The following is a 16,759-nucleotide window of genomic DNA, read 5'->3' as shown; positions in this document are numbered from 1 at the left end:
AGACACTGCATGACCCGTAAGCCGACTACCTTCATCTTAGTGCTCAACCAAAGAACAGCAGTCTCTTCCTATTTGAGGAAGAAATGGATGAGCTGGAGATGCTAGGTCATTTGCCCATATGTGTGCCTTTGTAAGCTTTTTTTCATGGCTAATTTTGGCTCTACATGGATTTCACATTCTATGCTAAATTTAGATTGTAACTGCCATTTGAGATAGGACTCTGGTATTCCTGCCTATTTCCTGACAGAAATTCACAAAGTATAGAGTTTGATACATAATAAAGATATATTAATGAGCATATCAGCAAAGGAATCTGTTGAGTGTTGTTATGCCCAATGTTTCACAAACTTACTTGACCCAAGAATGGTTTTTTGGTATTGCCTTTTATTATCCTACAGTCTTAGGGAACACTTTGGAAAATGCTGTTTTAAAGCTGTTCTATTTGAACGTATACAGTAGAGCTTAGTCTCCAATTTGTAGGGGACTGTTTTTATTTAAAAAGTACCTCCGGGGGTGCCTGGGTGGTGTAGTTGGTTGGGCGTCTGACTCTTGGTTTGGGCTTGGGTTGTGGTCTCAGGGTTGTGAGTTAGAGCTGAGTGTTAGGCTCTGTGCTCAGTGTGGGGTCAGCTTGAGATTCTCTCCCCTCTCTTTGCCCCTGCCACTTGTGTGCCCACATGCATGCTTGCTCTTTCTCTCAAATAAATAAATAAATCTTAAAAAAAAAAAAAAAAGTACCTCCAAATACCATTTCAACTTGAGTTTTGGTGATCCTGTTCTTAGCAAGCCAACTATGGTCAAGTGTTTATTATCTTTGCAGGAAAGCTGGTTGAGCAGAGGAAGCACAGTGATGCAGCCACAGTCTTGGAACAGTATGCCCAGGTAACCTCATTTCCTCCCTTCAGCCACTCAGTCAACAAGGAAGGTCTTCCCGGTTGTACCTCACCAATCATGAAAATTAAAGGAACTTGGGGTAATTAGGAAGTCCAGAGACAGTATTTGCTCTGCAGATCTTCCCTCTTGCTGACCTGACTTAGAAATCTAAATTTAACTTACTTCTAAAAAATTAGTTCTCTAAACAATACGTTCTGTAAGGTAGAACTCTACCACAATAGGCATTAGTGGTTTGACCTTGGTAGAAGGTACTAAATTAAATCTCAGGGGAGTTGTGCTTTTTATGTTAACTTGCCAAGTAGAAACAGTGAGAAAGGACCATTCTAAAACAAAGGGATTGAACTTCAGATACTTTTCTGGCTTTTACAACCATTCTTACTGTTGGAAGTGTCTTTTATCTCAGGCAGTATGATGGGTTCCAATTTTCCAGCAGATTATGAAGATGAGTACCTTTACCAGCTTTTGATGCGATTGTTGAATTTGTTATGAAAATAATAAAACTATGCACTGACATGGGGCGCCATGGGTGTCCAACTCTTGATTTTGTCTCAGATCATGATCTCAAGGTCGTGAATTTGAGCCCTGCGTCAGGCTCTGGGCTCAGTGGGGAGTCTGCCTGAGATTCTCTCTCTCTCTCTGCCCCTTCCCCACTTGCTTTCCCTCTAAAATAAATAAATCTTAAAAATTAAAAAACAAAACAACAACAAAAACTATGCACTGACACTGGCCATGGACTAATAGGACATAGTTGACACCAGGGATTACTGCCTTGTAGAGTTTTAGCCTTTGATGAGAGAGTGTTTTTTACAGTTGTTACTAGTAGGCACATTTGTATAACATAATTGTGCTTTTAAATTACCTGCATGTCTTTCATGTAATAAGGGTGAGTGAAAGAAGATCACTAAAATTTGACAGATCCTAGCAAGAAATTACGTTGGGTGATTGAGCTGAAAACATCAATGAATAAAATATGCATAATAACAAGGCTAGAGTAGAAAGATACATCATCTAAGATGGTTAATTAAATGGATCAGATGCTACCATCTTTTTTCTCTGTATAAATGAAGATTAATTCATATATATATGTTTAATTTATATATTTATAATTTGTATATCTTTAATTGGGTATACATTACATATAATAAAATCTACCAATTTTAAATTAACAGTTGGATGAGTTTTGACAAATGCTCCTGGCCATGTCACACTACTACAACCATGGTAATAGAACATTTGTAACACCCCAAAAAGTTTCCTGCTTCCCCTTTTGCAGTGAGCCTTCTCCCTCTACTCTCAGCTCTTACCAAACACTGATGTGCTTTTTGTCATTAAGTTTTGCTTTTTCTAGAATTTTATATCAATGGAACCATCTGGTATGTGGTTTTTTAGTCTGGCTTCTTTCACTCACATAATGCTTTTGTTTTCTAACATTTTTTTAAAAATTTTTTCTTAGAATTTTCATCTCTCTGCTTGCATTACCCATCTGTTCCCGCATGTTGTCTGCTGTTTCCATTAGAGCATTCAGCACATTAATCGTACCTCTTTTTTTTCTTTTTCTAAATGGAATAAAATTCACACACAGTGGCATATTAGTTTCAGGTGTAATCATACTGATTTTAAATTCCTGGCCTTGTAATTTCAATATCCCTGCCACGTCTAAGTCTTATTCTGTTGCTTGCTCTGGCTCTTCAAATGGTTTTTGTCCTTTGTGCAAATTTTTGTTGGAAGCCTACCATGAAGTATGGGGTGTAAGGAAATTCTATAAAGAGGTCTTTAGTGATGTGGTGATAAGGTGTGGGGAGAGGAGAAGCGTTCTACAGGCATATGATTAAGTCTCAGTCTTTTAGTGAGCCTGTGTCCCTGGACCTTGAATTTCACCAGTGCGTCTCAGATTTTTCACTTCTTAGGTAGGACAGGAAGGCCAGGGGAGCTGGAGTTGGGTATTTCTCTTCCCTCACATTAATTAGGCCCTGGTCAAACCAAGTTTAGTTAGGCGTTGGCAAAATTGTTTCTCTTGACTGCAGGCCTTGTTAAGAGCAGCATGCTCTGGGCATTTTCAAAATGACAACTTTTCCCTTCTTGTCCTAAGCAGATTTTCATCTGATACTGTGAGAACCTGGTAGGGCTCAAGGAGGTAAAAACTCACAAAAGTGTAGGAGCTCCCTAAGTCTGGACGTCTGTAGAGTTTTCAGCTCTAACCTTGTCCACAGTGATCCTTCAGCCACTGGTCACTTACAGTTTAGATTTTCCTACCCCAGTACTGGTTCTGGTAGAGATCTCTACTTGTGGGTCTCTGCCCTGTTCTGGTAAGTTGTAGCTCTCTGTGTCTGCCTGTCTGTCTCTCCAGTCTTGGGGGCAACATTTTGCCCTATGACCTCAGTTCTCCAGTGGATCAAAGGAGAGTCTGCTCAGCTTTCTACTTGTTACAATGGAGGGATGTCTTCCAAGTTCCTTGCGTGTTGGACTGGAAACTGGAAGTCATATAATGCTTTTGCGATTCATCCATGTCATATTGTGTATCTTTGTATTCCTTTTTATTTTGCTCAGTGGCATTTTGTTTGATGAATAGGTCACGATTTGTGGATCTGTCCACAAGTTGATGTACATTTGGATTGTTTTCAGTTTAAGGTTAGAATAAAGCAGCTATAAACTGGTTCAGTACGTCTTTGTGAGGACAGATCCTTGCATTTCACTTGGATAGATACCTGTGAGTGGGAATGCTGGTCACGTGGTAAGTGGGATGCGTAACTTAATAAGGAGGCGGCGGCTCTATCGTTTTGTGTTCCCACCAGTGATGTGTGAGTACCTCTTTTGCTCCTGTACTCATGTACACTGGATGAATTACTTATCTACAGATACATAACAAATTACCTCAAAACTTAGCTTCAAATGAAAAACACCTATTTGTTTCTGTGGGTCAAGAATCTGGGCAGGGCTTAGTTAGGGTCTCTGGCTCAGGGTCGTTCACAGGACTGCAGCCAAGGTGTTGGTCAGAGCTGGGGTCATGTTAAGACTTGACTAGTATTTTTTTGTTTTTCACTTCCAATTTTTCATTGCTAGTAAGTAGAAATACAGTTTTGTTCGTATGTTGGCCTTATATCCTACAACCTTGCTGTGAACTTATTTAGTAGTTCTAGGAGTGTTGGGGGTAAATTCTCTAGGATTTTCTATATTAATGAGCATGGCTTCTGTGACTAAAGACTGTTTTATATCTTTTCAATTGGTATGCCTTTATATTTTTTTGTAGTCTTACTGTATTAGCTAGGACTTTCCAATATAATGTTGAACAGAAATGGTAAGGGTTGGTGGACATCCTTGTCTTTTTCCTGATATTAGGGTGGAAATTCACTCTTCCACCATTAAGTGTGATGTTTGCTTTTTTTTTTTTTTTTTAAGATTTTATTTATTTGAGAGAGAGAGAGAGATAGAGAGAGCATGCGCACGGGGGAGAGGGAGAAGTAGGCTTCTTGCTCAGCAGGGAGCCAGATGTGGGGCTCGATCCCAGGACCCTGGGATCATGACCTGAGCTGAAGGCAGACACTTAACTGACTGAGCCACCCAGTGCCCCATGCTATTGTTTTTTTTAATAGATGTGAGAACCTGGTAGGGCCATTAGAGTTGGGAAACTATAGTCTATGGGCCAAATCTAGCTGGCCATCTGTAGAAAGTTTTACTGGAACATAGCCACACCTATTTGTTTACATATATTCTGTGGTTGTTTTTGTACCTACAACCTCAGAGTTGAGGAGTTGTGACAGAGATGGTCTGACCACAAAACCTAAAATATTTGCTATCTAGCCTTTTACAGAAAAAAATTGCCAATCCTTGCCCTCTTGGGTTGAGGAAATTCCTTTCTATTCTTGGTTCTCAGAGTTTTTATCATGAAGAGGTATTGGATTTTGTCAAATGCATTTTCAACTAAGGTATTCTGTTTTAGACCAGTGCTAGGATGAATTACATTGATCTTTGAATGTTAAACCAATCTTGCATTCCTTAGGTTAAACCCATCTTGGTCATAATGTATTACCCTTTTTCATTATTGGTGGATTCAGTTTGCTAAAATTTTCTTGAGGATTTTTGTATTTGTCCATGAGCGATACTGGTTTATAGTTTTCTTGTTATATCCAGAATATGTGAAGAAATTTTACAACTTAGCAACAAAAAGACAAAACAACCCATTTTTAAAATGGCCAAAAGACTTGAATAGCTATTTCTCTCAAGAAAACATACAAATGGGGGCGCCTGGGTGGCTCAGTTGGTTAAGCGTCGGCCTTTGGCTCAGGCCATGATCCCAGGGTCCTGGGATCAAGCCCCACATTGGCCTCCCTGCTCAACGGAGAGCCTGCTTCTCCCTCTGCCTCTGCCTACCACTCCCCCTGCTTGTGCTCTCTGTCAAATAAATAGATAAAAAATCTTAAAAAAAAAAAAAGAAAACATAAAAATGGCCAACAAGCACATGAAAAGTTGTTTAGCTTCATTGTTCATTAAAGAAATGCAAATCAAAACCACAGTACCCACTAGAATAGCTTTAATAAAAAAAAAAATGAAAAATTGGCAAGGATGTGGAGAAATAAGAACCCTCGTACATTGCTGCTGTGAATGTAAAATGGCACAGCCCCTATGGGAAACAGTTTGATGGTTCCTTAAAAAGTCCAACATATGGGGTGCCTGGGTGGCTCAGTCAGTTAAGCATCTGACTTCGGCTCAGGTCATGATCCCAGGGTCCTGGGATGGAGCCCCGCATCGGGCTCCCTGCTGAGCAGGAAGCCTGCTTCTCCCTCTCCCTCTGCCTTTCTCCCTGCTTGTGCTCGCTCTATCTCAAATGAATAAATAAGATCTTAAAAAAAAAATTCAATGTAAACATATTACCCAACAGTTCCACTCCTAAGTATCTACTCAGGAGAAATGGAAACATGTCCGCAAAGAAACCTGTATGCAAATGTTTATAACAGCATTATTTATGATAACCAAAAGGAAGAACCAACACAGATGTCCATCAATGAGAGATGAATGGATAAATCGTCAGATACAGACACACACACACAGCATTTGTACACACACAGAAGAATATTATTCAGTCATAAAAAGGAATGTAAAACAGATGGATGCTTCAATGTTTTTTTTTTTTTAATTTTATTATGTTATGTTAGTCACCATACAATACATCATTGGTTTTTGATGTGGTGATCCACGATCCATTGTTTTCATATAACACCCAGTGCTCCATGCAGTACGTGCCCTCCTTAATACCCATCACCGGGCTAACCAATCCCCCCTCCCCCGTCCCCTCTAAACCCCTGTTTGTTTCTCAGAGTCCATAGTCTCTCATGGTTCATCTCTACCTCCAATTCTGCCCCTCCATTTTTCCCTTCCTTGTCCTAATGTCCTCCATGCTATTCTTTATGTTCCACAAATAAGTGAAACCATATAATTGACTTTCTCTGCTTGACTTATTTCACTTAGCATAATCTCCTCCAGTCCCATCCATGTTGATGTAAAAGTGAAATAAACCAGATATAAAAGGACTAGTATGGTAGGATTCTACTTATATGAGGTACCTAGAGTGGTTAGAATCATAGAGACAGGAAGTAGAATGGTGGTTGCCAGAGGCTGAAGGAGAGGAACATGAGAACTTATTGTTTTACGGGTATAGAGTTTCAGTTTTGTAAGGTGGAAAATGTTCTGGAGACGGATGGTGGTGATGGTTTCACGACAGTGTGAATTTACTTAATGCCACTGGACTAGACAGTAAAAAAAAATGGTTAAAATGGTAAATTTTATGTTATGTGCATTTTACTATAATCGAAAAAATTAATTTAAAAAAATGGAACAAAGAACTGATACATGCTACAACTTGGATAAATCTTGAAGACATTATGCTTAGTGAAAGAAGCCAGACACAAAAGGTCACCTATTGTATGGTTTCTGTTGTATGATATGTCCTGAGTAGGCAAACCCAGAGAAGGGGTATATCAGAGGTCACCAGAGGAGGAAGGGAGTGGAGAAATGGGAGTGTTTTATCAGGTGATTTTAAAAAAGGTTTGTGAACACAGAAAATGCCACAAATTGTACACTTCAGAGTGCTTGTATGTCATGTGATTGTCACCTTGGTAAAACACCCCCCTCCCCTTTCTTTCTCTGCGGGTCAAACAGCACATACCTATGTACCTTCATGGACCTGTGGTATGGGCCTGTTAGTGGGGCATATGCACTGGGGTCTGGGAAGAAAATGCTTACTTTTATTTAATATTTTTAATTAAAAGTAACTTAAAGTAGTATGTATGTATTGTAGATTATTTAAAATGCTGAAAGTAATTAACAAGAAAATAAAGCATGTCATTCCTACCACTCAAGAGTTTGCTACTATTCCCTTCTATTTCTAATTCTTCATACGGTGCTCTTTCTCTGTACACACACACACACACACACACACACACACACACACATGCATGCATTTTTAACCCAAATGAAATTACACTGTGCTGTTTTTAAATTTGCTTTATTTGTTTATGATCTTTGTCTTTTCATGTTAATACATTTTAATTTATGTAATAATTAAAATTCAAGTTCCCTCAGTGGTTCCAGAATTGTTTACAGTAGGTTGATCCAAAATAGGTTCCAGTCTAGGGTCATGTGTTGCATTTTGTATCTTATGTCTCTTAAATCTCTCTTAATCTAATGCATGCCTATCCCCCCTTCTTTTTATCACCGTGACTACTCGATGAAACGCAGCCAGTTGTTTTATGTATCTCACCTTTTTCTTTTTAAAGATTTATTTATTTATTTGAGAGGGAGGGAGAGAGAGTAGCAAGGAGGTAGGGAGGGAGAGGGAAAGAAAGAGAGAATCTTAAGCAGACTCCGCACTGAGCGCAGAGCCTGACATGGGGCTCGATCTCATGACCCTGAGATCATGACCTGAGCCGAAACAAAACTCAGACGTTTAACTGACTGAGCCACCCAGGTGCCCCACAAAACACATTTTAAAATGGTGAAATACAGGGGCGCCTGGCACAGTCGGTTAAGTGTCGACTCTTGGTTTCAGCTCTCTGCCTCCCCTTTAAAAAAAAAAAAGTGTTTTTTTTCACTTATTTCCAGTTTCACAAACTTCTAGTTATAAAATAAATAAGTCATGGAAATGAAAAGTACAGCCACTGGACTAGACAGTAAAAAAAAATGGTCAGTAATTCTGGAATCATGTTGTGTGATGACAGATTCTCAGGACTGTACTCACCGTGGGGAGCACTGAGTAATGTACGGAGCTGTCCGATCACTGTGTTGTAAGCCTGAAGCTGATTTAATAACATTGTATGTCAACTGTACTTGAGTATTAAGAGATAAACACGAAATGGACCTATAAAAATGCTTTGTTTTATATGCTTTATGAGTACATTAAGTAATTACATACTGCGGTACATGCTCAAACATTTTTACTGGTAAGACTACAAATATCAAAAATGCTTGAAGACTTAGGATATGCAGGTGTTTATTACCCTCATCTCTCAGTTTTCTGTAGGTTTGAAGTGTTTCAAAATAAAAGTTGGAGGGGAAAAAAAAAAACATTAAAGAGCAAAAAGAAAAGTTTAAAAGCCCCTAAATCTGTCGAATCGAACTGGGTGGTGTACCTGAGGCGGTTGGCATTTCTGTCAGGCCTCTCTGGGGGTTTCGATGCTCAGGGCCGCAGGGAGATGATGCCATGTGTTCTGTGGTTATTTCCAGAATGTGTACCTTCCCCCCACCGCACCCATTGTCTTCTGCATCACTGTTTACTGAGCAGGGACTGGAGGCCAGACGTGATTCTAGGGACTGGGACCGTAAGGGAAAGGCGGGAGGAGAGGCCACTCTGAGGCAGCCTTGCAGTTGGTCATGGTGGCGTCTGACACGCTTGTTCTGTTTACCTGTTATCTTCCTTGATGTTTCCTTGTCAGGATTACGAAGAAGCTGTGCTCTTATTATTAGAAGGAGCTGCCTGGGAAGAAGCTCTGAGACTGGTAGGAGAACTTTTAAAATCCTGCCTGTGTTAGGTGCTCAGCAGAGCGAGAGTGCAGGGGGGACAGGGTCAACGGGAATCCCTTGTCTTCTGAGGCTAGCGAAACCAAGTCAAAATAGTTTAGGTTCCTGGCCTAAGGATAAGCAGTATTTTTAAAACCATTTAAAAAATTTACTCTTGATGTTTGGAATTAGTCCGTTTTGTAAATGTGAAATATTACTGGTTTTAACTGAAATGAGTTGAATGTTCATTAGCTTGTAGAGGCCTGCCCCTCTTGAAAATAACCTGGTGACCTCTGAAAGTCATCCATTTCCTTCCAAGTGTCTTAATTCTACAGTGACTTGCAGTTTTCTTGCCTAAAATTACTGTCTTTTTCCTTTTAGGTATACAAATATAACAGACCAGATATAATAGAAACCAACATAAAGCCTTCCATTTTAGAAGGTAAGGGTTACATCTCAGAATTCTACATTTGGAAGTGTAGAGGTGGGGAAGTGAGAGAGAAGAATACTCCCTGTTATTACATCCTTGAATCATGTGTTACATAGAGTTGATCAGAGTTCTTCACTGAGTGTAATACTTAATTCTGACCAGGATTTTTTAAATATGCTAAACTGTCAAATGGTAGTATATAAAATACTTGAATGTTAAAAATACGTGATAAGATATGGTTAAGAATCTTTATATTTGTAGGGGTGCCTGCCTGGGTGGCTCAGTTGGTTAAGTGTCTGCCTTCGGCTCAGGTCATGATCTCAGGGTTCTGGGATTGAGCCTAGCATTGGGCTCCCAGCTCAGCGGGGAGTTTGCTTCTCCCTCTCCTGCTCCCCATGCTTGTGCGCACTCTCTCTCTCTCTCTCTGTGTCAAATAAATAAAATCTTTTAAAAAAAAAAGTCTTTGTATTTGGGAGTAGTTGGTAAACTTGAATATGAACTAGGTGTTAGATAATACAGTATTTTGTCAGTGGCTGATTTCTTGCATTTAATAGTTGTATTGTGCTTATGTTAGATAATGTCCTATTCTTTTTTTTTTTTTTTGAAGATTTATTTATTTATTAGAGAGTCCGGAAAGGGGCAGAGGGAGAAAATCTTAAGCAGGCTCACTGCTGAGTGCAGAGCCTGACACGGAGCTCAATCCCACAACCCATGAGATCATAATAATGTCCTTACTCTTTTTTTTTTTTTTAAGATTTCATTTATTTATTTGACAGAGAGAGACACGGTGAGAGAGGGAACACAAGCAGGGGGAGTGGGAGAGGAAGAAGCAAGCTTCCCTCAGAGCAGGGACCCCGATGCGGGGCTCAATCCCAGGACCCTGGGACCACGACCTGAGCCAAAGGCAGATGCCCAACGACCGAGCCACCCAGGCGCCCCTATGTCCTTATTCTTAAGAGAGATGTTCTGAAGTATTTAAGAGGGAAGGATCATATCTGCAACCTACTCTCAAAAGCTTCCACAAAATAATAGTTGTGTGTGTGTATGGAGAGAAACAGGAAGCAAAATGTTTACAGTTGGTAAATCTAAGTGGAGGGTATATTTTTATATTGAACCAGGTGAGTTTTACCAGTTCTGGAACACTTGGGTGATAACTATGACTCCTTAAAAGCAAAGTGGAAGAGAAGGATATCAGTTTGGCTTACAGAGATTTCCAGCAGTGGGGGGTTGGTTTTAAGCTCTGCCTTTTTTAGCACAGTCTACCCTGTGAGTAAGATCTGGCCTTTGTGATGTGTACACGTACTCACATGCTTACCCTGCCTGCATCCCCCTCCCCCATCCTCATTAACACCATGGGAGGATTCTTTTCATATCATTCACCTAGGTACCCTTAACTGGTTACTAAAAACATCCATCCTGACCATCTAGCATCCATCTAGCCATCTCTTGCTTGGATTTTCTCCCCTAATGAGCACCTAGAAAAATGCTGACTGTTCATCTGCATAGGCCTAATACCTATGTTTCAGAAGCATCTCAGTGACTGTCCTGTTTTTGTTAACAGCTTCCTTGTATACTCCTTTTCTTTGCTGGTCTGCTCTTGGGTACCTAGTCTTTGTTCAGGTGATGTTACTAATTTAGTGCTAGAGAATGTTCTAGGATGATGTTAATGCACTCTGAAATCTGAAATTTCAACATGTAGTTCGTTCTCTTAAAACAATGTAGGTTAATTCTCATTAAGGAAAAAAATCTTGCTTGGAAAACCTAGTAACCTGTTTCTTTTTGTTAAATTCTTACTCCCTCACTGCCTTTATCGAGTTTTTCTCTTTACTTAAACATCTTGCTCGAATTATTTTCCATCTGCACCTCCAGCCCAGAAGAATTATATGGCACTTCTGGACTCTCAGATAGCCACATTCAGTCGCCATAAAAAGCGTTTATTGGTGGTTCGAGAGCTCAAGGAGCAGGCACAGCAGGTGAATCTGGGTGAGTGTCTGCATGGAGACATGGACGCTTGGGCATGGTGGGGACACATCACACTTTGTCTTAGCTGCTTATTGTGCCTCCTGCACTGTGATTACCATGCTGGGGGACATCTAAGGCCTCTGTGAAACCCCTTAGGGGCTGTGTATGTCTGTGTTTGTGCGTGTTGGGGAGGGCTAGGGGCAGGACCAAGCATGAATGGGAAGAGCTCTGCCACACATTCCCTGCACCCCCACCAAGCAGAGCAAAATGAGCCTCCTTGCCTCCAAAGGTTCCTTTGCTTTCAGAAAGGAGAGAAAAGAAAAAATAAGCTTGGTACTGGTGCGCTGGTGTATGGTAGGAATAACTGTATTTAATATTATCTCATTTCACTTTGAGATCTACTTTATAATAACTTTCATCCATCGTCAGATATGCCCTGGTTAACTCTAGTCCACTTACCCTACCGAAGGTAAACCTACATCAGCAGGGAGTTTTCATTCTGTGTCTGGTTCTTCTTTTCTAGATGATGAGGTGCCCCAGGGTCAAGAGTCAGACCTCTTCTCTGAAACTAGCAGTGTCATGAGCGACAAATATTCCCATAGCAACTCCAGGATATCAGCGTATGTATCATGTTTATTCAGCACATTGGCCAGGCCCTAGGCATATGGAGAAAGTGCAAGTAAGGGGGTCAGTTTCTCATCAGGACAGTGCAGGGGAGAGAGAGAACAGAGCTCAAGGCCAGGATTTGGTGTGCAAGGGCTTTCCCCACGTATCTAAGAAATTAGACTTGGTGTTGAAATGTTTTTCTGCTGCAGCTTCATGGACTGTGTGTTTGTGCCCACGAGGCCCTTACACTGGTACTCAATTTTTATGACATCTGATTTTATTCATTTAACAAATATTAGGTGACTGGATTGTATGGGTGCTGAAAAAATTAAAAGATTATAAAAAAAGTATCAGGCATCTTCAGTTCAAAGTCAGGATTAGAAGAGGCTATTAACGTAAAACAAGTCATCATGCTTACACAGTGTAGCATTTGGTCCCAACACCCATATGCTAGTTGTAGTGGATATTACCAAAAACTTTTAAGGAGATGTGAGTTACAAGAGCCTATAGTCATCCTTGGGAAGCATAAAACAATGCAAGATTGTGTATTTAAACTGAATCATGACGGGATGCCTGGGTGGCTCAGTCGGTTAAGCATCTGCCTTCAGCTTGGGTCATGATCCCCGAGTCCTGGGATCAAGCCCCGCATCGGGCTCCCTGCTTCTCCATCTCCCATTGCCTGCCGTCCCCCCTACTTGTGTGTGTCTGTGCATGCTCGCTCTCTCTGAGAAATAAAATCTTAAAAAAAAAAATAATAAACTGAATCATGCTTTAGGAATTCAGAATAGAGATTTCTGAGGTTATATGGGGTGATCAGAAACTGCAAGAGAGGCAGCTAGAAACTAGGCTTTTCACAGTTAGGACAAGACAGGTGGCGTAATTAAAGACCTTTGAGCAGGAAAGATACAGGATTCATATATATTTTGTTATATCCAAATTTCAGTGTGCTATGTCTGTGTCTCCTTATTTAAATTTTACTTTAAACTTGTTTTTCATTATAAAATTTAAGTTGGTTGTTCTGTTGTTCCAGCTGTCATTATCAAATATAACCTCATTTTACTCTGTATTTTAATTAAAATTTCAAGGCCAGCTACTATTTCTTAGGGTTTTCCTTATTATTTCCTGCCTGTAACTCTTGCCTTTCCCAATTTATTTTAGCTGTCACTCCCAGCACCTCATTACCATTTTCCCCCACATATACATACCATCTGTAGACTCTGGGTTCCCAGAAAGTTTGTGGCCAACAGGTACATTCATTTTAATCTGTTCAGTGCAAAGAGATCCCCTTTTATAACATCTTTCCAATGTCTTCTAACAGGCGATCATCTAAGAATCGCCGCAAAGCAGAGCGGAAGAAGCATAGCCTCAAAGAAGGGAGTCCGCTGGAGGATCTGGCCCTTTTGGAGGCACTCAGTGAAGTTGTACAGAGCACTGAGAAATTGAAAGGTATATTCTCAATACTGATGATTCTTACCACAAAAAAAAAGTAAATGGATAGCACAGAGTTTAGCAAATAATTAAGATACAGTTTTCCCAACTTGAGGAAAGACAGAAACTTTCAGCAGGAAGTGTCATTTCAGGGCACGTTCCTGAACCACCCTCAGCTGGGAACCTAGGAGCCTTCCTGCACTGGCCCCCACCCAGCCCTGCTGGGAGACATTAGCATCAAAGCCAGGGAAAAGGATTATGAAGACACTGCTTCCTACTTGGGCCCCAGGGTGTTCCTTTTTCTTTTTGTAGTAGATAGGTTGAATTACTCCAGCATTTGGGGAGACAGAAGAAGATGCAGGACATGGCAACTGTAGGGTGATATTAAATATTTTTTTGCTTGGGAAAGAAACTGTGTTATGATCCTAGCAATGGAGCTGGGCACCCAAGTTAACCACTTTCTCAAATTTCTTCTCTCTAGAGGAAGTATACCATATTTTAAAGGTGCTCTTTCTCTTTGAGTTTGATGAGCAAGGAAGGGAATTACAGAAGGCCTTTGAAGATACCCTCCAGCTGATGGAAAGGTCACTTCCAGAAATTTGGACTCTCACTCACCAGCAGAATTCAGCTACACCTGTAAGTTTTCCTCAGAGACAGAATGTGCGTTTTTTAAAAGTCATTTCACAGGTTCTTACGTTCACATGAACTCTTAAAAGTCAAAGCAAAAGATTTTCTTTTTCTTAAAAACATAATATTCCATAGTTACATTAGCCTAGGCTTATGTTTAAGCTGTCTGTAAGAAGATTTTCTATTTGAGTATACCTTGGACTAGGTTAAGTTTGCTTTTATTTCTCCTTTCCGCATGAAACAGCTGTCGTGAAGAAGATGGGCAAGTCAGACTGTTGCCCCTGCCTTCAGTGAGATTGGAGTGGGCAAGTGGGGAGCTAGGGCCAGAGTTGGCCTCTCACCTCCCTGTTCAGACGTTGAATGGTATCAGAGTGTTTTAAAGTAACCCAGACAGAGGCCTCAGGGTTGCTCAGTTGGTTAAGCATCTGACTCTTGATTTCGGCTCAGGTCATGATATCAGAGTCGTGGCATGGAGCCCTACGTCGGGCTCTGCGCTCAGCAGAGCCTGCTTGAGATTCTCTGTCTCCATCTCCGTCTCCCTCTGCCCCTCCCTCCGCTTGCATGCTCTCTCTCTCTCTCTAAAATAAATAAAATCTTTAACAACAACAAAAAAAGAAACCCTTGTAGACAATTGCTTTCTCTTTTGTTTTATGGAAAATTTGACTTGTCACTTCTACTCTGTTGTTAGGAGGAGCTTTGCTGCTCATGTTTAAGGCAGTTGTGTCCTGTCAAGAATTCTGATGTGTTATCTGTTGTGTGTACTTTGCTCAGTCTCTCACATCTGAGGCCGATTGTTAAAGAGTTTCTGTTTTGATTCAGAAAGGCTGGTGTGTCAGGCACAGTCCATTAAGGAAAACAACCACAGCTGTTATTGTAACAGAATTTAATACAGGGAACTGGTTGAACAAGTATTGGAGAACTGAAAGGTAAAAGGGGAACACAGAGAAGGAACGCTGAGATAGTAACTATGAGGGAACAAAGGAAGAGTTTGGGTTTACTATATTTTAGAAGCTTGGAGGTGGGGCCCTGCTGAGCTGGTTCTTGACCCTCTGAGAAGGGGTGCCAGCCATCTGGTGGTGGGACTTCTGAGGGGGCATGATAGCTCTAAGGGTGGAGAAATAAGGAAACTGGAATGAATGGCTGCTACCAGGGTAAAAAACCGTTGAGTGAAAGGAAGGAGCACATTCCTTTTCCTCCAGCCTTGCACTCTTCCTCTGATGTCTGCATAACGACGAGCCAGCTGACAAAGGCGGAGTTTTTCTCAGGCTCCCAGTCCCAGCATCACAAGCACTGTAGAGAAGGGTGGGTTTGGAGCCTGGAGAGAGACTGGTATTGAGCTCACTGGTTAGAAACATAGCAGCTCTACTGGGGCCTCGATTTCCTCAGTTACAAATGGGGATATACTTCCCTGTACATTTCACTGGAATGTTCTGAAGGTTAGATAAGAGGGTAGTGATGTAGGTACATATAGCATACCTTAAAAATAAAAGTTGAGAATGAGCACCCCACAAATATTTGAATTTACTAAAATAGGTATTTCCTAGAAGAAATGTGATCATCTTCAAAACTGTAGTGGTTTTGAAGCTTAGCAAGTTATAATACCTCCTCATGCTCTCCCCTACCCTCTTCTATTCAGATCATAGTAATTTTTAAAAAAAATTTTTTATATATTTTTTAATTTTTAATTTTTTTGATTTAATTTTTGCTTAATCTGTTTTCTGGGGTAGAACTTAGTGATTCGTCACTTACATAATTTACCCAGTGCTCATAACAACAAGTGTCCTCTTTAATCCCCATCCCCCATCTAGCCCATCCCCCACCTACCTCCCTCCATCAACCCTCAGTTTGTTCTCTGTCATAAGAGTCTCATGGCTTGTTTCCCCTCTCCCTTTTTTTCTTTTCCACCTTCCCATATGTTTATCTGTTAAGAGTGAGATTGTACGGTATTTGTCTTTCTCTGACTTATTTCCCTTAGCATAATACACTTTAGCTCTACCCATGTTATTGCAGATGGCAAGATTTCATTCTTTTTGATGGCTGAAGATCATATTAATTTCTGAGACACCAACTTTAAGAGTCTTCTGGGGAAAATGACCAGAAAATCATGTGTTTGCTTTGGTTGGTAAATTATGGTAATGGCACGTGTGCTGGATCCCGAGTCATATGGAAGTGCTTTGAGCGCACGTTGCTGCTGAGAAGGTGCCCCTGAGGGTATGCATGCTGAGCCAAGTGAAGACAAAGCAGAGGGCCTGGCATGTCCCCCCTGAGGCTTATACAAACGTGGAATTCCTGTGAAGGCTCTGGTTTTACCTTGAACACATGTGCACAGTTTGCGTTCTACACCATGATATATGCATGTATTTGTTTTAATATCAAAATTCCCACAGATCTTTTGAGGGCAAATTGATGCTCTGTGTATTCTATAACCTCTTGTACTCCTCCCCTCAGGGGATGGCTTATATTCCTTAAGATTTTCCTTTTTTGTTTTCCCCTCATCATTACCTTGTCTTCTGGAAGAAAGGAGATTTGGAGGTCTGAGTCAAGACTGGAAAAACTGGCGAAGTAAAAATCACAAAGGAAAAGAGAATTACTGTGCTTGATACCATGAAAATGACATGCTATTTACTGCTGGTAGAAACTTGGCCTCTGGTATCTGCGGTCACCCGAAGTATGAAGTAATCTTTGCTGATCTACTTTCTACTTAGGTTCTAGGTCCCAGTTCGACTGTAAATAGTATCATGGCCTCTTATCAACACCAGAAGACTTCAGTTCCTGTTCTTGGTTAGTATTTTTTTCTCTTCAAATTATCACAGTACTCAGCAGAAG

At 40.7% G+C, this 16,759-nt stretch overlaps 1 protein-coding gene across 6 annotated transcripts in view; it reads left to right on the top strand.

The window, feature by feature from the left end:
* ELP1 (elongator acetyltransferase complex subunit 1) overlaps nucleotides 1-16,759 on the top strand; it is a 71,722-nt gene that overhangs the window by 37,117 nt on the left and 17,846 nt on the right. For 4 of the 6 annotated variants that reach the window (XM_064579409.1, XM_064579407.1, XM_064579406.1 and 1 more), the window contains 8 exons: nucleotides 818-879; nucleotides 8,817-8,879; nucleotides 9,262-9,322; nucleotides 11,180-11,293; nucleotides 11,796-11,892; nucleotides 13,197-13,324; nucleotides 13,788-13,942; nucleotides 16,639-16,714. In XM_064579409.1, the coding sequence (XP_064435479.1) occupies nucleotides 818-879; nucleotides 8,817-8,879; nucleotides 9,262-9,322; nucleotides 11,180-11,293; nucleotides 11,796-11,892; nucleotides 13,197-13,324; nucleotides 13,788-13,942; nucleotides 16,639-16,714 (756 nt within the window). The other 2 variants (XM_064579411.1, XM_064579412.1) reach the window with 2 other exon arrangements.

Source organism: Mirounga angustirostris, unplaced genomic scaffold (genome assembly GCF_029215605.1).
Source record: "Mirounga angustirostris isolate CCGP_5_RB_7025 unplaced genomic scaffold, mMirAng1.0.hap1 SCAF_15, whole genome shotgun sequence".
NCBI lineage: Eukaryota > Metazoa > Chordata > Mammalia > Carnivora > Phocidae > Mirounga > Mirounga angustirostris.
The sequence above is the reverse complement of the archived record's forward strand: the minus strand, read 5'-3'. Positions and strand labels throughout refer to the sequence as shown.